At 43.2% G+C, this 23574-nt stretch overlaps 1 protein-coding gene across 2 annotated transcripts in view; it reads left to right on the top strand.

Moving 5' to 3' along the window:
• Positions 1-23574, top strand: part of LOC137372316 (sperm-associated antigen 16 protein) — a 1170879-nt gene that overhangs the window by 735667 nt on the left and 411638 nt on the right. For both annotated transcript variants that reach the window (XM_068036139.1, XM_068036138.1), the window contains one exon: positions 6312-6497. In XM_068036139.1, coding sequence (XP_067892240.1) covers positions 6312-6497 — 186 coding nt within the window. The remainder of the gene's footprint in view (positions 1-6311; positions 6498-23574) is intronic.

Raw genomic sequence — 23574 nt, 5'->3', positions numbered from 1 at the left:
AGTCTTGTCTGGCTGGCTGAAAGGCAACAGGAAGGACAGTGGTGGGAACATGAATGCTGTCATACTCCATGGAGCCACTGCCACTCCCCTGGGGCGGCACTTCACCAATCCTAGTAATCTATTGGAGGACAGATTGCTGCACTGCTGTGAGATCCTGCATGCCCCTTTGAGCACTGGTATCTGCAACCATGATGGCAGCAGTCTGAGACTGCATGGCAACAAGCATGGCTCTCTTGACCTCAATCTGAGCTTCCACCGCAGTATTGAGATGTTAGGTGGCATCTGCCTTTGCTGCAATGGAAACTGAGACATCAGTCACCAGGTGCTGCATCATGTCTGGGTCTGCAAATGCTGTCATAAAAATGGCCACCACTTCCACGCTAGATAAGATGGACTCCAAACTCTGCACGAAGCCCTGTGCCAAGTTGGAGCCAGATTCCTTCATGCTCCTTGACAATGACAAGATGCTCTGTGGCAGGTCTGCCTTGGCACCAAGCACCTCAGTGTGTGTGCCGATCAGCATTCCCATGCCCAATATCGGGCCTAATCCAAATTTCCCCCTGCATAATTTAAGAGAATGTACATTAATGTATTGGGATGGATTTGGCTGATTTCATAAATGGGCTATAAGATAAATACATGCAAAGTTGTGGAAGATGCACTGGGGCATAGTTGGATAACTCAAACAATGTTTGATGGTTGCAAAGAACAAAGGGGAAAGCTGAATTGATTTTTGAGCACTGTGAGGATGTTTGATATGAAAGGGAAGCACTTGAAAAAAAAATCATCTTTTTCATAATCTCAGAGTTTGTAATAGGTTTGTTACTAAACATTGGAGTTGGAATGAAATGTATATTCAAATATAAATAAGTTTGCAAATGAACTGGAATGGGAATGTCCTGAGAATTCGGCTGACACAAATAAATAACCTGTTCATCCCAGCAGTAGTATTAGGAAGTAGAGGAGAAACCTTGACCTGAAGAGTGGTTCGAATATAGAACTCACAACCACATGGAGTGGTTACGGCGAATAGCATAAAGACATTTAAGGGTCAGCTAGATCAGCACATGAGGGAGAAATGAATAGAAATTATGCTGATAGGGTTGGATGAACAAGGGTAGGTGGAGGCTCATGCGGAACATAAATGCCAGCATAGATCAGTTGGGCTGAAGGGCCCGCTTCCTTGCTTATAAGTTCAATATCATAGAATCATAGAATCAGAACAGCACAGAAGGAGGCCCATCATGTCCTTGCTGGCTCTCTGTAAGAACTACTCAGCTAATCTTACTACCTGGCCTTTTTCCCGTAGCCCTGCAAACTTTTTTCTCTTCAGATAATTATTCAATTCCCTTTGAAAACTACGATTGAATCTGCCTCGACCACACTCTCAGGCAGTGCATTCCAAATCCTAAAATCATGTCGCCTCTGTTTTTTTTGCCAATTACCCTAAATCAGTGTCCTCTGACTCTCGACCCTTCTGCCGCCAGTGGGAACAGTTTCTCCCTATCGACTCTATCCAGACCCCTCCTGATTTTGAACACCTCCATAAATCTCCCCTCAACCCTCTCTTTAAAGTGAACATCCCTGGCTTTGCCAATCTATCCTCATAACTAAAGGCTCATCCCTGGAACCAGTCTTGTAAATCTTTTCTGCACCATCTCCAAAGCCTTCACATCCTTCCTAAAGTGTGGTGCCCAGAATTGGATACAATACTCCATTTGAGGCCAAATCAGTGTTTGACATAACTTTATATAATTTGATGATGCTTTGGATGCTTGGTTAAGCTGCAGTTTATGTCCATTTAAACTTACGTTTTACAAAACAATTTCTTGGCATTTGATTAATGCACAACATTTGACACAACAATTATATAGGCTGTTCCAACTGCAGTAAGGATGTCATTATAACATATAAAATATGCCCAGTTGATCAGGTAGGACAGTTAAGCAAAAGGTGAAAAAATGCGAAGTAATTTCATAGAATTGTACAATTCTACAGCACAGCCATATCTTATACAAATGCTGTGCTGAAATACCAAATCTTTGAAAGGATGGATCTTTACATTTGTATCTCTTTCTTGGTACCTTGAGAATAAAAACTATACTGATTTGTTACTTTGGGCCCAGATGACTGTGAAATGTAGGATTTAGCCTGGCTTTTTTGGCATTTTGCAAAAAAGGCTCTGATCTCAAGGATACAGCAAAATATTCTGCCTATCCCAGCCACGAGGAATTGACAGATTTGCCTTTCCAAAGTATTGGGGGTACCGAGGTTGGATATCTTAGAATCTGAGATTTCTAAGTGTGAGGAAAACCACACCTGTCAAGAATGAGGCATATTAATTTTGTCACGTGGAACATTAATTTTAAACTCTTACTGTACTGAAAATATGACGCCACCTGCATTCTAAAAGGATAGTGGCTGGAAACATTTGCATTATAAGAGACAGTTGCCTGCAGAAAACAGTGGAACTGCTCCCTAATTCAATTAACCAAATGGATTTTGATCAAAAGACGTTGAGTGTGTGAAGGTCAGCATTCCAGCTCCCTACTGAGGATGTCGACTAAGATTGAAAGAATCCACAAAACCCGCCGGGCAGGTTGTCCTGAAAAAAGAGCTAGTCACATGACTGGCCTGCTGGCCCAGGTTTGGTTTGAATTGTGTTCACAGAACAGTTTTAGGTCAGACTGCAACTGAACATGAAGAGAGAACATCTCCCCCTCTCTGTCTCACGAAAAGAAGAAACTGCATTTGGATGTCAAGAAGACAGAGAACCATTGAAGCAAGTTTGAAAGAGTGTGCTGGGCCCCAAGAAGATGGCAAGATTGAACTGCAATCAAAGACTTTACGTCAAACTCAAAAGACAGTAAATGAACCCCAGTTATTGCTTCAAACCTTTCCCCTTGATTCTTTCTCCTTTTCTGTCTCTGTCTGTGTGTGTTTTTATCTCGTACGCATGCTAGCGTGGTCGCATCGTGTATTTTTAGCAGTTTTAACCGAATTAGAGTTTTAAGGTTAATAAACTTACACCTTTTTTGTTTAAATCTAAGAAAACCTTTCTGGTTGACTTCTTTGCCATTACAATTGGAGAACAGTGAACAAGGATTCACTGAGGGGAAGCTAAAAACACTGTGTTTTTAAAATTAAACCCTGTTACAGTCAAACCAGGAAAAGGCTGAGAGGGAACCCCTAGACCCCTCTCACCTCGTCATAACATCTGATAAATCTGTTTTACTATGTGAGAACTGATCTTTCACAGGGGTCCCTCACAATGCCAACACATCATTAAAGAAGACACCGTATAGTGCTAATATAGGTTAATTATATTGTTAAAGATACACATGTGAAGGGCATTGTTTAATTCAGGACTTACAGGAGATATAAAGAGAGCCTGCTGGGAAATGGATGGTTGAGTGGGAGGCAAAGATATACAGTACTGCATTTTGTGAATAAACTGGCTACCAAGAAAAGGATCTGTATCTAGCTTTGTTCTTCATCATTTGGCTTGGAACCGTTTAACTCAGTCAAACCTAACAACATTCCAACATTCCAAGCCACAACCTGCCCAAAACATTCCTCATGAGAGAAAGGTTAGGTTTGAGGCTCTTTGATTATTCCACTGACAGGTTCTGTGCAAGCACACAAACACAGAGCTCCTTTGTGGCTGAAAATAATTGAATTTTTTTGTGGAAGGAGCTAAAGTAGTGGACGGGGGACTGTCTATGGATGTAATTTATATGGACTTCCAGAAGGCATTCAGTAAGGTTCCACATAAAAGATTGTTAGCTAAAATTAAAGCTCATGGAGTTGAAGGCAAATTATTGACCTAGGTAGGAGATTGATTAGATTATGGATGACAGCGATTCAGGATAATTGGTATGTACTCAATTTGGAGGAAGTGACTAGTGGTGCCCCACAAGGATCTGTGCTGGGGCCTCAGCTATTCAGTATATTTATTGGAGAACCATGTATTCAAGTTTGCCGTTGATAGAAAGATTGGTTGTACAGTAAGCAGGTTTGATAGGAGCATAACATTACATCGAGACATTGATAAATTAATGAGTGGGCAAAATTGTGGTAGATGGTTTTCAATGTAGGTAAGTGTGAAGTCATCCATTTTGGACCAAAGAAGCATAGATCTAAGTATTATAAAAATAGTGAAAAGCTAGGAGCAGCAAAAATCCAAAGGGATATAGGGGTCCATGTACACAGATCAATGCAATGTGGCAGTCAGGTACAAAAATTTTTAAAAAAAAACAAATGGAAAGTGTTGTTGAGGTTTTTAAGATTTTGGAAGTAATTAATAGGATAGATAAGGAGAAACTTTATTTGTTGGTGGGGGAGTCTAGGACAAGCGTACATAACCTTAAAATCAGAGCCAGGTATCTGGAGAGAAATTAGGAAACATTTCTTCCTGCTACGTATGGTAGAAGTGTGGAACTGTCTCCCACAAAAAGCAGTAGATGCTAGCTCAATTAATACTTTTAAGTTTGTGATTGATAGATTTTTGTTAGCTAACTGTATAAAGGGATATGAAACAAAGGCGGATGGATGGAGTTAGGATACAGATCGGCCATGACCTCACTGAACTGTGGAACTGGCTCGAGGGTCTGTATAGCCTACTCCTGTTCGTATGTTCCTAAAAAGAGTGAGGTATAGTTGGTAATATAAACCAGGTTTTCAGGCTTAGCATTGTATTGTGTCTATATCAGCCTCATATAAAGATCTGTAGTATAGATACACCCTTTGAATGCTTTTTAAAGGTTTCACTACCTTTTACATGGCATCACTGACAGTTCTAGTTGGATCTTCCATTTATTTAAACATCGTACAACTTAAAAATGAAGTAAAAAGATAATTAGACTTGTCTAAAGATCGAACAGGCTGGGGCTCTTATTTAGAAAAGAGAGGCAGAGGGAGGGGTAGTAATCTAATAGAGGTCGTTAAGATTAGAATAAGGTAGACATAGAGAAGATGTTAGATGAAGAGGGCTAGGAGGAGACTCCTGCGGAGCATAAATACCTGCATGAACCAGTTGGGTCAAAAGGCCTGTTTCTGTGATGTACGTTTATGTGGTAATCATATTCTGTACACCTTTTTTGTAAAATCAGGAGCTGCTTTAAAACATTTTCCCTGTCATCTTACATCAAATCAAAGAAGCACCAGAAATCTTCATACAAAATAATCCTGAGATTGTTCTTTTCATCAAGTGCTTCTTTTTGAAGTATTATGACACTATGCTTATTACAGAGCCTATTACAGGCGATTTCCTTCAGGAAATGTACCAGCATGACGACCTGAGCAGACTAACAATTTTTGGACTTGTTTCAAAATACAAGTTATAAGAATTTTAAAAAACAATTCTTTCCTTGCTGCACTATTATTGCATTTAGTCTGGAAAATACATTTGATTAAAAAATGTTTCAATCAAAGTAGTTGTCCTAAATAAGACCTGAATCTACAAAACAGAATAAACCATAACTAATTGTTATATCACAGACTTCAGAGCTCATGGCTATATTTAGTTTAAAAATGTTTCTGAATTTATAATTTTTGATCAAAAGAAAACTTAGTTGCATTTTTAAGACAATACCAGTACTGTTTCCTATTTTATAAAAAATTGTAATTATTGATTCATCCTCTAATTGTCCTACTTTTCTGTACTGAACTATTCTATGAGCCCCTGCTATTTGTGGAATTGTGGACATTCAGATCTTATCTGTATAGTAACATGTTGGTACACAAATATGTAGGGCTATTTTGAGCCAATCACCTGCTCGAGTGCTTTATTACAAACATAATTCTGGACATAAAATATAATATTGATGCCAAAGTATTAGAATGATTGTTAACCATGTTCATTTTACAGGTTAACATCTCAATCTCAAACTGAATTCTGATTTCCTGTGGCCTGACTGAATAACTTATACCAGTTTTTAGTTGAACCTCTGAATGAAACTCTGGATTAATTGATAGGAATTAATTGCTATGATTAGTCAACAACTCCATCATTGTTCTATCATGCCACTACCAGGATGGTAAAAGACAAACTAGATGGAGCTTGGTCTACTTTTCATCTAGCAATTCCTATGTTTTTATGAAGCAATCCAACAGAATGCTTTATCGCAGAGGAAAGGAAATTAAATTAATGTGACCATTTCTTCTCAGAGTAGGATTCATTCTGTCAGTTTGTCATGCATTGATGAGATGGACTATCCCACCCCTGTAATTGAAATATAAATGCATGCTAGAGACAAAATCAAAGAAAACACTATATCAAATTTTCATACTATTATTTCCTTTTTCTGCAGCGGTAACATGCTTGCTACTGCCAGTGGAGACAAAACAGTGAAGATATGGGATTTCACGAAGGTTGAGTGTGTATTCACATTTACAGGCCACCTTCATGCTATCTGGGGTTGTTCATGGCACACATGTGGTGACTTTGTAGCATCTTGTTCCATGGATAACACTGTTAAGATCTGGGATATTAACAGGTGAGGAAATATTTTTCTCCATTGTTCTTACCCTATTGTATAAATAACTAAATACTGTTATGGAAATTGTACAAGGTAGTGTCTCATGAAGGTTTCAAGTGATTGTTTGTAAACCACTCAAATTTTGCTTTTGTGGTTCATGGTGTTATTTGATCTCTAATAAGATTACTGATTTACAAACACTTCAAACTATTCATTACTTCCTGTATTGCTCAGTTTCCCACACGGTAGAAATTACTTTGTTAATCAGGAATAGAATATTGGGAGAGATGGAGAGTACGATTAGGTCAATGTTAGATTAATTACTGATACCTCATATTGTTTTATTCAGTATGCATGGAAATGATTCCTTTAAAAGCAGCTCAGAAGCTGCGAAGTTTAGAACTTTTAGGTCAAACCTACAGGGGATTCAGAAAAGAGCTACATCTCCAACCCTGGTGCTGTTGGAACTAGTGGACTGGATTTTGTTCCCAGCCTGATGTTGGGTTCTGTGGGGGGGTGGGTGGAGCATCAGAGCAGCAGCGGCCACCATGGAACCCGACGCTGGGATTGCCGGACCATATCATCCCAGCGGCGAGGAAGCTGCTTGGCAGACCCTCCACCACTCTGCGATGGGACCCTCTTTCTATATGCTAATTGGATGTTTGCATTAATTTAAATGTAACCCGCAGCGATCTTATCTTCAGTTCCCGATCTTCAGCACAACGTGCGGCACTCGCATGCCTTCACTTTCCTGTCCAGGGAAATCTGGCACCACCGAGGTGGGAAGGGGTCAACTCTGCAGTATTTGTATAGGGAAGGGGGGAAGGGGTCAACTCTGCATTTTGCTGAACTGTCTGCAGGGCTGGCGTCCATTTAAAAATGTCACCAGCACCTACTTCCACGTCAGGTGACGTGAACGGCGTCACCAATGCCGCCCCTGTGGATCTATATTAATTGTGAGTTGCAGAACAGTCAGCAAAGATATTTCACAAATGAATTTATTTACACCCAATGTAAAGTACTGTGAACTAAGATGTAAATCTTATCTCAGTTGGGAGTTAGTTCACAGTTCATATATTGGGTGTAAGTAAATGCATTATTGAAATGTCTTAGCAAATGCATTAACTGGCTGATGTAATACAGAAGAATGGCTAACATCAACACCAGAGATCCATGGTGTGAATTAGTTGCTTTTAAGAGTAATTGTATTCATCTTTATTAGAACCATTGATTTGGTTGGAAGTCTGGCCCTAGGTACTATAGAGGAGGAGTGTTTCCTTGACTGTGAGACTGGTTACCAATGGTTTTCATTTCTGTTTTATTATTATTTATATTTATTTTTGTTCACTTTTGGTTGCCTGTTCGGAACAGTGTTGGTGTCTGAATTTCAGCACATGATTGGGGGTAGGGGCTGCTGTGGATGTGCTAAGTAGCTGCACGCCGCAGAATCGCGGCAGCGTGGGTCCCGGGCTGGGCGGTGGTTATTTTCTGCTATTTTCTGACAACAAAATCCAGCCATGTGTGCAATATATTTATCAGTGCTAGTTTGTGTTTGCATATTTATAATAAATACAAGAAATGCTCCAAGATGTTACAGAGCAGGATAGTCAGATTTAGTTTATCTATGTTTGATTTCCACTCCACAAGAAAATTCATAACACAATATGGTTGCAGCTAAATAAACATTTTTCTGTTTTTTATAGAATAAATCTATAATTGTCTAAGCCATTATGAAAAGAATAACAACAGATGTTTGTGTGATTATGAATTGTATACTGTGGATCTATGCGAATTGTGAGTTGCAGAAGAGTAAGCACCGATGTTTCACAAATGCATTTATTTACACGCAATATAAAGTACTGTGAACTAAGATGTAAATCTTATCTCAATTGGTATTGTTAGTTCACAGTTCATATATTGAGTGTAAGTAAATGCATTCATGAAATGTCTTAGCAAATGCATTAACTGCCTAATGTAATACGGAAGAATAGATAACATCAACACTAGATATCCATGGTGTGAATTAAATGCTTTTAAGAGTAGGTGTATTTATCTTTTTTAGAACCATTGATTTGGTTGGAAAACGACCAGGTGAGAAAGGTGTCAAGGGGTCTTTTGCTGTCTTCACCTTGTCCTTTTTAACAGGGTTTAATTTTAAACACCCTGCTGGAATTGTACGCCACCCCAGAGAGCAGATGGTGGTGGGGGGTTGGCGTAGAAAGAGCAGGAGGCCATCCCGGCCCACTGACGCCTCCGCCCCATGTGGTGGGGGACAAACGGGCCACCTGCCCCAGGCCAATCAAGGCCCTTAAGTGGCCGCTTAATGGCCACTTAAGGGCCTTCACCCACCTCCACGGGGATTTTACCTGTGGCAAGCGGGTGTCCAGGAGACGTGAAAGGCTGCCCAGTGATACTTGGCAGCCTCTCAGCACACTGGGGTGGGGGGGAAACGACCCTGACAATCGGACACAGGGTGCCTGATTGAGTGCCGCCCCCACTTCCCCAACCACTCCCAGGACCTGATAGGCTCCCCTTCCCCCCAAATTACCACCCTTGCCTCACCTGCGCGCGACCGATCTCCCCGGCGAGGCAACCCTTACATACCTTCAGTCCTGGCTCCATGTCCTTGACTATGCTGCAGTTCCAGCAGTGGCCACCACTCCCAGTGGCGTTGCTGGGACGAAGAGCTGCTGGCTGATTAGCTGGCAGCTCAATGAGGCGGGACGTCCTCCCTCGAGCGGGTGGACGTCCCGCCTCAGAACAATTAAAGCCCGGGGACCCATAAAATGTGGGTCGGATCCCCGGGCTGGGTGGAAGCGGGTTCATCACCGACTTTTACGTCAGTGGCCAGTTTACTGTGTTTAAAGATCCCCCTTTGTGAATCCTTGTTCCAATTATAAGGCAAATAAATGAGCACACCAGGTTTTAATTAGGTTTAAAGAAGAAAAGTGAAATTTATTAAACCTTAAACATAAACTCTAATTTGGTTAACGCCTATGGATACACACTGCACTCATGCTAGTATGCACATATGATACGCACATGCAAATAGAGACAGAAAAGAGAAGAAAAATAAAATGGAGAGGTTTGAGGCAATCTCTGAAGAGGGTTTTTTTTACTGTGCTTTGAACTCGCTGTCGGGTCCTTGATTGGAGGTAGATCTTGCTTTTCGTGGGGCCCAGTATTCTTCTTAAACCTTGTTCACTGTAGGAGACTTTTCTCTCTTGGCATTCATACGTCTTCAATGGTTTCCGAAGCTGGTGAGAGTGAGATGAGAGCAGACAGGAGAGAGGTGTTCTCAGTCCAGGAGAAAACAGCTTTCTAATTTTAAATTCCTTGTTGGAAGCTCAAATTCAAAAAAACTCCAACAGTCAGTCAGTCATGTGACCAAACTGGCCCGACCACATCTGTTTGTGTATTCGGCCATCTTAGTAGTTAACCTAGACTGCTTCAACGTCTAGTAATCAAAAGTCCATTGTGGATTAAATTGGAGCAGGGAATAGCTCCTTTGTCCTTTGAAGTACTTGTCTGTTGATATGCTAATGTATCTCTCCAGCCAAAGTCTCCAATTATTTATTTAAAGCAAGTCCTTTCTTCATCATCAGCAGTTTAAAATCAATGTTTATGTGGCAAAATTAATTTTCCTCATTCTTGGCGGGCGGGGAGGGGGGGAGCGGCTTTCCTGACACCTCCACACCCAGGGGAATGAAATACGATTTGAAGAAAAATGGCACATTTCATCACAGGATTTGAGAGAAATTTAAGATACAGAAAGAAAAAACATGCATTTCTCTCATTCATTTCCATTCATTCACCAATCTTAAAGTCTATTAAAAATGGGTTTTTTTCTGGATTCCAGGACTGTTTTAATTTTCCCCTGTTGTTTTCTCAGGAGAGTTAGTACTGGGCAGGTCAATCTTCACAGAATCACACAGAATCACAGAATAATACAGTGTAGAAGAGGCCCTTCAGCCCATCGAGTCTGCACCGATGCATTGAAACACCTGACCTGTCTACCTAATCCCATTTGCCAGCACTTGGCCCATAGCCTTGAATGTTATGACGTGCCAAGTGCTCATCCAGGTACTTTTTAAAGGATGTGAGGCAACCTGCACCTACCACCCTCCCAGGCAGGGCATTCCAGACCGTCACCACCCTCTGGGTAAAAAGGTTCTTCCTCAAGTCCCCCATAAACCTCCCGCCCCTCACCTTAAACTTGTCACCCCTCGTAACTGACCCTTCAACTAAGGGGAACAGCTGCTCCCTATCCACCCTGTCCATGCTCCTCATAATCTTCTACACCTCGATCAGGTCACCCCTCAGTCTTCTCTGCTCCAGTAAAAACAACCCAAGCCTATCCAACCTCTCTTCATAACTTAAATGTTCCATCCCAGGCAATATCCTGGTGAATCGCCTCTGCACCCCCTCCAATGCAATCACATCCTTCCGATAATGTGGCGACCAGAATTGCACGCAGTACTCCAGCTGTGGCCTTACCAAAGTTCTGTACAACTCCAACATGACCTCCCTGCTTTTGTAATCTATGCCTCGATTGATAAAGGCAAGTGTCCCATATGTCGTTTTCACCACCCTATTAACCTGCCCTTCTGCGTTCAGAGATCTATGGACAAACACGCCAAGGTCCCATTTTTCCTCGGAATTTCCCAGTGTCAGGCCAGTCATTGAATACTTCCGTGTCACATTACTCCTTCCAAAGTATATCACCTCACACCTTTCAGCATTAAATTCCATCTGCCACTTTTCTGCCCATTTGACCATCCCGTCTATATCTTCCTGTAACCTAAGACACTCCACCTCACTGTTAACCACTCAGCCAATCTTTGTGTCATCCGCGAACTTACTGATCCTAACCCGTACATAGTCATCTATGTTGTTTATATAAATGACAAACAATAGGGGACCCAGCACAGATTCCTGTGGTACGCCACTGGACACTGGCTTCCAGTCACTAAAGCAGCCATCTGTCTTCACTCCCTGTCTCCTACAGCTAAGCCAATTTTGGATCCACCTTATCAAGTTACCTTGTATCCCATGTGCATTTGCTTTCTTGATAAGTCTCCCATGTGGGACCTTGTCAAAGGCTTTGCTGAAATCCATGTAAACTACATCAACTGCACTACCCTCATCTACACACCTGGTCACATGCTCAAAAAATTCAATCAACTTGTTAGGCATGACCTCCCTCTGACAAAGCCATGCTGACTATTCCTAATCAAATTTTGCCTCTCCAAGTGGAGATAGATTGTCTCCTTCAGAATTTTCTCCAATAGTTTCCTTACCACTGACGTGAGACTCACTGGTCTGTAGTTCCCTGGCTTATCTCTATAACCTCTCTTAAATAGTGGGACCACATTAGCTGTTCTCCAGACCTCTGGCACCTCCCCTGTGGCCAGAGAGGAATTAAAAATTAGGGTCAGAGCCCCTGCAATCTCCATCCTCGTCTCCCACAGCATCTTGGGACACAAATCGTCCGGAGCTGGAGATTTGTCCACTTTTAAGCCTTTCAAAACCTCCCATACCTTGTCACTTCCTCTGACAATTTGCTCAAGAACCTCACAGTCTCTCTCTCTAAATTCCATATCTACATCCTCATTCTCTTGGGTGAAGACAGAATTGAAGTATTCATTCAACACCCTACCAATGTCCTCTGGCTCCACCCACAAATTTCCCCCTCGGTCTCTAATGGGTCCTACTATTTCCCTGGTTATCCTCTTCCCATTGATATACTTATAGAATATCTTGGGATTTTCCCTACTTTTACCAGCCAGAGCTTTCTCATACCCCCTCTTTGCTCTTCTAATTGCTTTCTTAAGCTCCGTCCTACACTTTCTGTATTCCGCTAATGCTTCCATTGATTTGCTCTCCATGTATTCGCTAAAAGCCTCTCTTTTCCTTCTCATCTTGAACTCTCTGAGTCATGCAAAGGGGATGGGTGGTTCCTTTTTCTCTGACTGCAGGGGAGGAATCTTTGTCACTCTCCCCTTTGTTCTGTGGAACACTCCCACCTGCAGGTATGTGTGCAGACTTAACTGCACTCTCCTGTGGCATTTCGACTAGGCGAGGCATCATCTTTATGGTTTCTGTGTCCCCTAGAGGTTTCTCTTTGTCGCTGCAGGTTCCTGTAAATGCTGTTGGCAACCTTGGTGGCGAGCTTCTAGAGTCTGCATTTGCATCGGAGGATGTGGGGTCTAACCTTTCACATTTTTTGGGGTTGGTTGACTGAACAGTAGGGGTTTTCATCAGGGATTCTTCCGAAATTTCTTTAACCTGCCCCCTTGGTAACCTTTTCCCCTTTTTTATCTAAACTTTTGCCAGCCATTTGCCTGCCTGCCCCTTATGTTCTCGGCGGGGGTCCCTTACAGTTCACCAGCCCTCGGCTGGATGGTCCTCCTAAAACCAATAGAGGACTTAGGGGTGCAGTTTTCACTGTAGGTTGGGGTTTCCCCTGAACCTGGCACATGTGGCAATACCTGCAGTACTCCACCACATCTTTGTGGAGTTTTGGCCAATCAAACTGCAGTCTTATGCGGGCTTTGGTCTTTCTTATACCGGCATGTACAGCTACTGTGGTCTCATGGGCCCTTCTTAGTATTTCGCCCCAGTACCTCTGAGCAACAATAACTGGTGAACTACTGTCCACTCCATGCTCTCACGTCTGTGAGGAGAACTCCATTTCCTCATGAGTACCTCATTCTCTAAATAGTAGCAATCAAGGACTTCCTCTGCTTCACTTTCAGACTGGGCAGCTTTTGCTACCTCTTGCAATACTGGGTCGGCTTGCTGAGCCTCACCTAGGGAAAATCCATTCATTTCATTCCCTGGGTCTCCTAACTTTCCAAAGAAAGTCTCGGACAGGCAGACCTCATGGTCATTTGCCTGTAGTGCCAATGCAGTCTCCTCTGGGGGAGCTGGTTTGATCATGGCCTGATCCACTGCACATTCAGGGAAACTGCAGGAGACGGTCTCTTGCCACAGCCCTGTCTCTTTGACCTCCTGCAGTCTTTCTTTCACTACTGTGGGGGGCTACCACCTTCACCCCCGCCAGATCACCACCTTCACCTCCGCTCGATCATTACCAAGGAGCAGGTCAACCTCATCCACAGGCAAACTAGGGACAATCCCAATGGTCACCGGTCCCAAAGCTAGGCGTACAGGCACAGGTATACACTGCCCTCCAATACCATTCACCACCATTCTGGTGTTCACTGCACACTCTGGGGGAAATGTCAGGCCTTTTCCCAGTAAAAAGGACCTAGTGGCCCGTGTGTCCCTAAGTATCACTGTAGGCTTGCTTGCCCCGCTCGAGGGGTATGGGGTTACTTTCCCTTCAAATACAAAACCCTGAAACCTTCAGGAACCCTATTAACTTTTCCTGCACTGGCGATAGTAAGCTTCCTGGGTTGCACTGTTACTGCAGTTAAAGCCACATCTTGTTCTGTGTTTTGCATCAGGCCCTCATCTTCACTGAGCGGGTGGGCCCTGATTAACCCTACCGGTTTCCCCTTTAGTTTCAAGCAGTCAGCTTTTAAATGCCCTGCCTTATTACAATGGAAGCACACAGGTCTCCGCGTCTCATTCTTGCTCACAGCATCTTCCTTTTTGGCTGGGGGACGGCCCCCTGTGTCTCCTGTTTTCCTTTCTCTTCCAGGACTGCCTGGGCAGAATTTACCTTCCCACCCTTTGTCCTTTTCGGATTTGTGGGGGTGATTAGGAAAGGTTCTTCCCTGGGAAACTACTTATAAGTTAAAGCAAACTCATTGGCGAGAACGGTCACTTGCCGGGCATCCTGAACCCGCAGCTCCTCTAGATGCCTCTTTATTGAGAATGAGAGAGAGTTTTTAAATTTCTCTAATAGAATTACTCCTCTGAGAGTCTCAGAGCTGAGCTGTCAGCCACCGGTCAAAAGCTGCTTACTTCTTTCAAACTCCAGATAAGTTTGATTGGCTTGCTTTCGGAGGGTTCTAAACTTTTGGCAATAGGCTTCATGTACAAATTCATATGCCCCGAGGATAGCATTTTTGGTCAGTTTATAATTTGACGAACTCTCATCTGGCAACAAGGAATAAACCTCATGGGCTTTTCCAGTTAGTTTGCTTTGCATGCAAAGAGACCAGGGCTGAATTTTATGTCACCCCATTGAGTAGGATGGTGAGGGGGGAGGTGTGTGGGAGGTGGTTGGTAAAATGGAGCGGGAGGCTCCGGGAGGCTTTCCCGACCCGTTCCCGCTTCCACCGCCCTTTATTTAGGGTGGGAGGGGGAGCAAAAAACGGCCTGCCCACCCCAGGCCAATCAAGGCCCTTAAGTGGCAGTTAAGTGGCCGGCAGCTCAATGAGGCGGGACTTCCTCCCTCAAGCAGGTGGATGTCCCGCCTTGGAACAATTAAAGCTTGGGGACCTGTAAAATACGTAACGGATCCCCAGGCGAGGCAGAAGCGGGTTCGCCACTGACTTTTACGTCGGATGCTGGCTGCCATCTGCCCACTGTTAAATTCTAGCCCAGGTCTCAGCTGGCCATTTTAGCTGCCTTGCCTGTATCTCTAAAGACACGAAAAATGCTTCCACATGTTCCTCATTGAATTTTGGAATTAATTGAGCGTGTTTCAGCAATCTTGTACCCAGCCCTGAATTGTATATTGGCCATGCTTTCACTGGGATTACTCTGTTGCCCCCTAGTTAACTCAAGCTGCTTCAATTCTCTTTCTTCGCATTCTTTCCAAAATATTCTTTCTCTCTCTCTCTCTCCTCTCTCTCTCGTTCCTTCTCCTGTCTTTCTTTCTCTCTGTCCTGCCTTTCATTTTCTTCACATTCCTTTTGGAAGGCTCTCTCTTTCTCCCTCTCCTGCCTCTCTCTCTCTCTTTCTCTCTTTCTCTTTCCTCTAATTCAAGTTTCCTTTGTCCTAATTGTATCTTGCTGACAATACCCTGTCAGATTTTGCTTCTAACCCTGTTTCTACTTCTTCAGATTCAAGGGAAAAATGGTGGGCCATTAGCCTTAGGAGTTCAGACTTCCTAGCCTTGCCACGTTCAGTGATTCCACACTGCTTTTTTATCAACTTCTCCATAGATAGTGCTTTTAACTTATTCCAAGTTACTTCATTTTGGCTTGGAGAGTTACTAGTTTCAGTTACAGACATGTTAGCTTTCAAACACACACAACCACAGGAAAACCTGTATTGAAATTTGCTTTTTTTGATTGGGAACAATTTGGCTTCCCATTTCCAATTTCACTCGTTTTTCTGTGGGTAAAATTCTAGACACTGGCACCCAAATTTCTGTTACAACCAGGTGAGAAAGGTGTCTAGGGGTCTTTTGCTGTCTTCCCCTGGTCTTATTGTAATGGTGTTTAATTTTAAACACACTTTGCTTAAAGCTCCCTTTTGTGAATCCTTGTTCACAGCTTTCCAATTATTAGGCTCACTATCTTTGGGCCTCCTTATCTCGAGAGACAATGGATATGCGCCTGGAGGTGGTCAGTGGTTTGTGAAGCAGCGCCTGGAGTGGCTATAAAGGCCAATTCTGGAGTGACAGGCTCTTCCACAGGTGCTGCAGAGAAATTTGTTTGTTGGGGCTGTTGCACAGTTGGCTCTCCCCTTGCGCCTCTGTCTTTTTTCCTGCCAACTACTAAGTCTCTTCGACTCGCCACAATTTAGCCCTGTCTTTATGGCTGCCCGCCAGCTCTGGCGAATGCTGGCAACTGACTCCCACGACTTGTGATCAATGTCACACGATTTCATGTCGCGTTTGCAGACGTCTTTATAGCGGAGACATGGACGGCCGGTGGGTCTGATACCAGTGGCGAGCTCGCTGTACAATGTGTCTTTGGGGATCCTGCCATCTTCCATGCGGCTCACATGGCCAAGCCATCTCAAGCGCTGCTGACTCAGTAGTGTGTATAAGCTGGGGGTGTTGGCCGCTTCAAGGACTTCTGTGTTGGAGATATAGTCCTGCCACCTGATGCCAAGTATTCTCCGAAGGCAGCGAAGATGGAATGAATTGAGACGTCGCTCTTGGCTGGCATACTGTAGGCTCACTATAGGGTCCTTGATTGTAGGTAATCTTGCTTTTCGTTGGAGCCCAGTATTCTTCTTAAACCTTGTTCACTGTAGGAGACTTTTCTCTCTTGGGGTTCATATGTCTTCAATGGTTTCTGAAGCTGGTGAGAGCGAGATGAGAGCAGACAGGAGAGAGGTGTTCTCAGTCCAGGGCGGCACAGTGACGCAGTGGTTAGCATCACAGCCTCACTGCTCCAGTGACCCAGGTTCGATTCTGGGTACTGCCTGTGCCCAGTTTACAAGTTCTCCCTGTGACCGCGTGGGTTTCCTCCCACAGCCAAAGACTTGCAGGTTGATAGGTAAATTGGCCATGATAAATTGCCCCTAGTGCAGGTAGGGGAATTGAGGGGATGTGGTAGGAATATGGGATTAATGTAGGATTAGTATAAATGGATGGTTGATGGTCGGCACAGACTCGGTGGACCGAAGGGTCTGTTTCAGTGCTGTATCTCTAAATAAAATAAATAAAAAAATAAATAAACCAGCTTTCTGATTTCAAATTCCTTCTTGGAAGCTCAAATTCAAAAAAACTCCAACAGTCAGTCAGTTATGCGACCAAACTGGCCCGACCACATCTGTTTGTATATTCGGCCATTTTATTAGTTAATCTGGAATGCTACAACGTCTGGTAATCAAAAGTCCATTGTGAATTAAATTGGAGCAGGGAATAGCTCCTTTGTCCTGTGAAGTATTTGTCTGTTGATATGCTAATGTCTCTCTCCAGCTAAGGTCTTCAATTATTTTTTAAAGCAGTTCTTTCTTCATCATCAGCAGTTTAAAATCAATGTTCTTGTGGCAAAATTAATTTTCCTCATTCTTGGCGGGTGGGGCGGCTTTCCTGACGCTAGCCCTTGGTACTGTAGAGGAGGAGTGTTTCCTTGACTGTGAGACTGGTTACCAATGGTTTTCATTTCTGTTTTATTATTATTTATATTTATTTTTTGTTCAGTTTTGGTTGCCTGTTCAGAACAGTGTCGCTGTCTGAATTTCAACAGAATATACATCAATGTTTTCTTGCAATTTAATCCAGTGTATGTGTCGGCAAAGATACCGCTCTTTTCTTATATGACCTAAAAGGCTTGGGCACTGACCAGAGGAATCAAAGCTAACTTTATTTTTTACTTCATGAATACCAGCATTTTACAGATTGCAAAGTCAAAAGCTGCATATTTGTGTATAATCTTGAGCCCTTTCCTATCCTGAGTGGTGTGAAACAGGGCTGTGTTCTCGCACCCACACTTTTTGGGATTTTCTTCTCCCTGCTGCTTTCACATGCGTTCAAATCCTCTGAAGAAGGAATTTTCCTCCACACAAGATCAGGGTGCAGGTTTTTCAACCTTGCCCGTCTAAGAGCGAAGTCCAAAGTACGGAAAGTCCTCATCAGAGAACTCCTCTTTGCTGACGATGCTGCTTTAACATCTCACACTGAAGAGTGCCTGCAGAGTCTCATCGACAGGTTTGCGTCTGCCTGCAATGAATTTGGCCTAACCATCAGCCTCAAGAAAACGAACATCATGGGGCAGGATGTCAGAAATGCTCCATCCATCAATATTGGCGACCACGCTCTGGAAGTGGTTCAAGAGTTCACCTACCTAAGCTCAACTATCACCAGTAACCTGTCTCTAGATGCAGAAATCAACAAGCGCATGGGTAAGGCTTCCACTGCTATGTCCAGACTGGCCAAGAGAGTGTGGGAAAATGGCGCACTGACACGGAACACAAAAGTCCGAGTGTATCAGGCCTGTGTCCTCAGTACCTTGCTCTACGGCAGCGAGGCCTGGACAACGTATGCCAGCCAAGAGCGACGTCTCAATTCATTCCATCTTCGCTGCCTTCGGAGAATACTTGGCATCAGGTGGCAGGACTATATCTCCAACACAGAAGTCCTTGAAGCGGCCAACACCCGCAGCTTATACACACTACTGAGTCAGCGGCGCTTGCGATGGCTTGGCCATGTGAGCCGCATGGAAGATGGCAGGATCCCCAAAGACACATTGTACAGCGAGCTCGCCACTGGTATCAGACCCACCGGCCGTCCATGTCTCTGCTATAAAGACGTCTGCAAACGCGACATGAAATCGTGTGACATTGATCACAAGTCGTGGGAGTCAGTTGCCAGCATTCGCCAGAGCTGGCGGGCAGCCATAAAGACAGGGCTAAATTGTGGCGAGTCGAAGAGACTTAGTAGTTGGCAGGAAAAAAGACAGAGGCGCAAGGGGAGAGCCAACTGTGCAACAGCCCCGACAAACAAATTTCTCTGCAGCACCTGTGGAAGAGCCTGTCACTCCAGAATTGGCCTTTATAGCCACTCCAGGCGCTGCTTCACAAACCACTGACCACCTCCAGGCGCGTATCCATTGTCTCTCGAGATAAGGAGGCCCAAAAGAAACTGACAGTACAGTGCAACGCTCTCAGTGGTGTCGACTTTCAGATGAGACGTTAAACCGAAGCCCCATCTGCCCTCAGGTGTACATAAAAAATCCCATGTCTATATTCAAAGAACAGAGGAGTTCTCCCCAGTGTCCTGGTCAATATTTATACGTAAACGAACATCACAAAAAGCAGATAATCTGGTCATTATCGCATTGCTGTGCATGGGACCTTGTTGTATGAAACCTGTTTGCTACTTTTCCTAAATCACAACAGTGACTGCACTTCAAGATTACTTCCTGAGTTTGTGAAAGGCATGATATAAATGCAAGTCTTGTTTTCAAATTATATTTTTCAGCATTATACTTAGTTATGTTTTCCTAACCTTCCATCTTGGTTTTTAGTAAAACAGATAGGCTTGCATGTTATTTGGTGTTAATTTACACAGGATAATTTATAACAATAAAATACAAAGAACATCTGTGACTCACAGAGCAATTGTTGAGTGAATGCATGATTGCTTTACCAGTGGCAGTGGAGATTCAAAAGCTGCATTCTCATTACTGTTAATGTGAAACCCTCTGAGTCCCTTACACTGCAGAAAATCACAGATTTGTGTTTGTGAAGCAAATGAGGCACTTATTCAACAGATCTCAGTAAATTTCTCATGTTAACATCCCCCAAACTTTTGGATTATACTGTCTATTTGATTATGGGGTTGAATGCATTCAACTTGTTATCTAAAGAAAGGAATTAATTTTGGAATGTTAAAACCATGACTTATTCCTGACTTTTACACCCCAGTCCACATAGGAACAGATGAAATATGAATTGAGCTTTTGCAGCAGAAATACTTTTTTTAATGCCACGAACATACAGAGAAATACTATTCTGCACCAGGATACTCACTGCGTACCTCGCTGATCTGACATGTGAACCTACCAAAATCAATGTGATTGGCATGTTTATAACACGTATTGTCAGTCCTGAAGCATACTGCATGCCAAATATTTCTTTCATAGTGTAGTCTGCCTCACTGATACTAATCTTCAAGCAGACATTTTTATCTACCAGCAAACTCACCGAACAGTTCATAGTTTCATTTGACCTGCACTTGAAGTTAAATTAAATTTAAATTAAATTAAACTAGGGGCTATAAATATAAGATAGTTGCCAATAAATCGATTATGCAATTCAGGAGGAACTTATTTCCCCGTCGACTGGTAATAATATGGAATTCACTACTACATTAAGTAATCAGGCAAATAGCATAGATGCATTTAAGGGGAAGCTAGATAAGCAGATGAGGAAGAAAGGTGTAGAAGGATATGTTGATAAGGTGAGATGAAGTTGGATCGGAGGATGCTCATGTGGAGCACAAACACCGACATAGACCATGTTGGGCTAAATGGTCGGTGCTGTAGAATGCTATGTAATTTTGTCTGCACCCTCTGAAGTTTATTCTTGTTACCTTCAAAAACATTTCAGAGTCTGTTTGCAGACATCACTAAAGTAGTCATGCAGTGGGTTATAATCCTAGCTCCTCTTTGGGACCATCATAGATCAGGCATACTCCCCAGATGGCCACTCTCACTTAAGGTTGAGAAAGACAGATCTCACTGACACTTGAATGGGTCTGAAGAACTGATCTAACTTTCCCTAAAGGAAAGGAAACATCTAGGAATACTACCGTCTACTGGATAGCCTTTTTAACAAGTTTTATCCAGATTATAACAACCCGGATATTCTAAGGGTCTGTACGTCTTTCCTCAATAATGTACCTCCCCACTGAAGAGTGTACGGAGATGGGTTCTCGAGTTTGATATACAGAAAACTGTATGAGACCAGAGATTTTCTAAATTATATAAAAGTTTATTAAAGAACCAAACATGCAATTCACATTTAAATAAAAGCAAAATACTGCGGATGCTGGAAATCTGAAACAAAAACAAGAAATGCTGGAATCACTCAGCAGGTCTGTCAGCATCTGCTGCCAGATGCTGCCAGACCTGCTGAGTGATTCCAGCATTTCTTGTTTTTGATGCAATTCACATTTGATGGGTAAAACAATTGCAATGTTACTAGTTCTAGGAAAAGAAAGCATAATCTTATTCCTAGTAGAGAATCCAAGTTTTAAGTCTAAATATTGTTACAGTAAAATATTTAAGATATCCATCAATATTTAAAGCAGCATTTACCTTAAATCCCCAAGTAGAAAGCTACAGAGTTTAGCGAGGTACCTCTATCCCAATTAAGGGGAGAACTATTCTCACCGCACCATTACCTTTACTGTGAGAAAAGCTGGAATGAATCCAATGATTCTGAAGATCCACTGTGTGTTTCCAATATTTATACTGTTTCTAATCTGCATAAATAGGTTTTTTTTAACGTATGGAGGTGTTACCTCTCTTGCAAGTAAGTTCGTCCCCTTCTATTTCCAAAATAAGGCTGTATAACTGTCAATCTCGAGTTGAAATCCACATTATTTAATTTCCAAGAAAAGGCTGAGCCAGCAGGAAGCTGGGAACGCAGATGGTGGGAACATTCCCTCGGACTAGCAGGATGATGAAACTGCAAATGGTGGTACACTTCCTAGCTACACAAATAGTGTTTTAAGATTATAACTCAGTTTCCCGGATTCAGTTGACAGGTGATTTAGGTGCATCCGTAGATGGTAATGTCATCCATTGTTAGGTTGTGGTAAGTTACAATGATTATTTATACAACTTGTATTATCAGTGCTTTGCTGAAATGAATATGTTCGTGTTTTTCAGGAGCGAGTTCTTGGGGGGTTTCAGAAACTGCCCTTGTGTCAGGGAGTAAAGTTAAAATGCCACAGGATGCTGGTATCCTTGAACATGTCCTGGCATGTTTATGAGCCCTTCTACCCTTCCAGGCAGACAAAGCTCTACTTTTTAATTTTTAAATCTGTAATTCATAGAAAAATAATTCTTTTAAACTTGTAACCCCTTATTGTGGTTGGATTCCTTCACAGGCACTGTACTGCAAATTTGAAAACATCAGTATCGGTCAGCTTTGTTGCAGCCAGCGATGCTAAATGATACTGTGCGTGCTGATCTCACACATGCAAAGAAGTTGGATCGCTGGCATACGAATGTTGCTTTAAGTTTTAATGTAATTGGAAATTGCCCTGTTGGCTTTCTGCTGACCGTAAAAAAAATTGATATTGAAGTTTGTAGGCAGTAGAGAAGATTAGATGAATGGGAATGAAAATTCAAGCTCAAATTTCAGAACAACAGGCCACCTGGGATCTTCACTTTGCATCTGCTGCAGTTCTGCCCTTTGTTCACTTCTTCAAATTACTTAATTGTAGGTGAAACACTTTGAGAAATTTGTGAAAAACTGAATAAGATGCTAGATAAACAAAACTCTCTACTGCAGCAGAAGCAATTTGAAAATGTCTACTGGAGGTGGTCTCACATCATGGCCTCAATTTTTAGGTTGTGGGGTGTCGACATGAATAGTGCACACAGGCGAGATTTCAAATCGTAAGTGAGGGCAGGAGCGGGGGCAGGCAGTTGCATAAACCTGTCCCTTGGGTAGGTATGCCGGTTTCGCTCAGATTTTAAATGGACCACCGGGAGCCAACTCAGCCGCTCTGTGTAATTGACCAAATAAGCAAATCAGGGGCTTGTTGGCAGCCCGTTTAGGGCCCAGACTTGGATTTTGGTTCTAAGGAGTGGGTTCAACATGCCATCTGAATCACAATATGGAGGAGGAGGTTGTGATATAGCGGGGAGTGATCTGGAATGGCAGGCCAGAGGCAAGAGGCAGCATTGAAGGAGAAAGGCTGAGAGATGCCCCTCATTCACAGGCAAGCAATTGTGCTTAGTGATTTAAAAAAAAATCCTATATATCTTTGCACTCTTGACAAGGGCTTTTTGATGGGAGGTGGGCTGTGATTGGAGGGGGGTTGGTGGGGGGGAGGTAATTCAGGCAGAGTCCGCAGTCCAATGCTAACAAAGGAAGGGCATAAGAGGAAATGGGATCAAGCTTCTCTGAGTTTGGTCCAACTAGCGATGAGGAGCAGCATCTGCCAGAGCAGAGGCTGACCCCTGGGCAGCAGGGACGAGGAAGGAGAGGCAGAATGGCTCCGGGGTCTGCACCTAACACAATCTTCACTGGCACACTACACAGCTCTGCCAACCGTCACTTCCCATTCTCCTGTGCTTTGCTAACACGAAATGGAAACAGACAAGTCAGCCTTAGTACCACAATGTTCCCATAACAGTTAACTATTATTTACATCATATGCACCCAAGTGACCCACAAACTGACATTTCTGACACGGCGGCCTCCAATGATGGCCACTCCTATGAGGTGTTCCCCTGTGGCTGAGGATGAGGTGGAGGCAGGCTGCTCGTCGTGTCTGCCTGGGACTAAAATGCCCTTGGCAGGTGTCCTTGTAGTGGAGGCGCTAGTAGGGGGCACTTCTAAAGGCTGCTGCACTGACAACACTATGGGTGCAGCGTCTGTCACAGGGTGTGACTCTACAGATGTTTCGGCCGTTGGAGGGGCCATGGAGCAGATGATGATGATGGAGCTCCATGAGGGATGGTCCCCTCATCACCATTGGTCATGTTCTCAGCCCTTTCGTGATGCCCTTGATCCTTGGAAGGATCCACCAGATGGG

Source organism: Heterodontus francisci, chromosome 7, assembly GCF_036365525.1.
Source record: "Heterodontus francisci isolate sHetFra1 chromosome 7, sHetFra1.hap1, whole genome shotgun sequence".
Classification (NCBI taxonomy): domain Eukaryota; kingdom Metazoa; phylum Chordata; class Chondrichthyes; order Heterodontiformes; family Heterodontidae; genus Heterodontus; species Heterodontus francisci.
The sequence above is the reverse complement of the archived record's forward strand: the minus strand, read 5'-3'. Positions and strand labels throughout refer to the sequence as shown.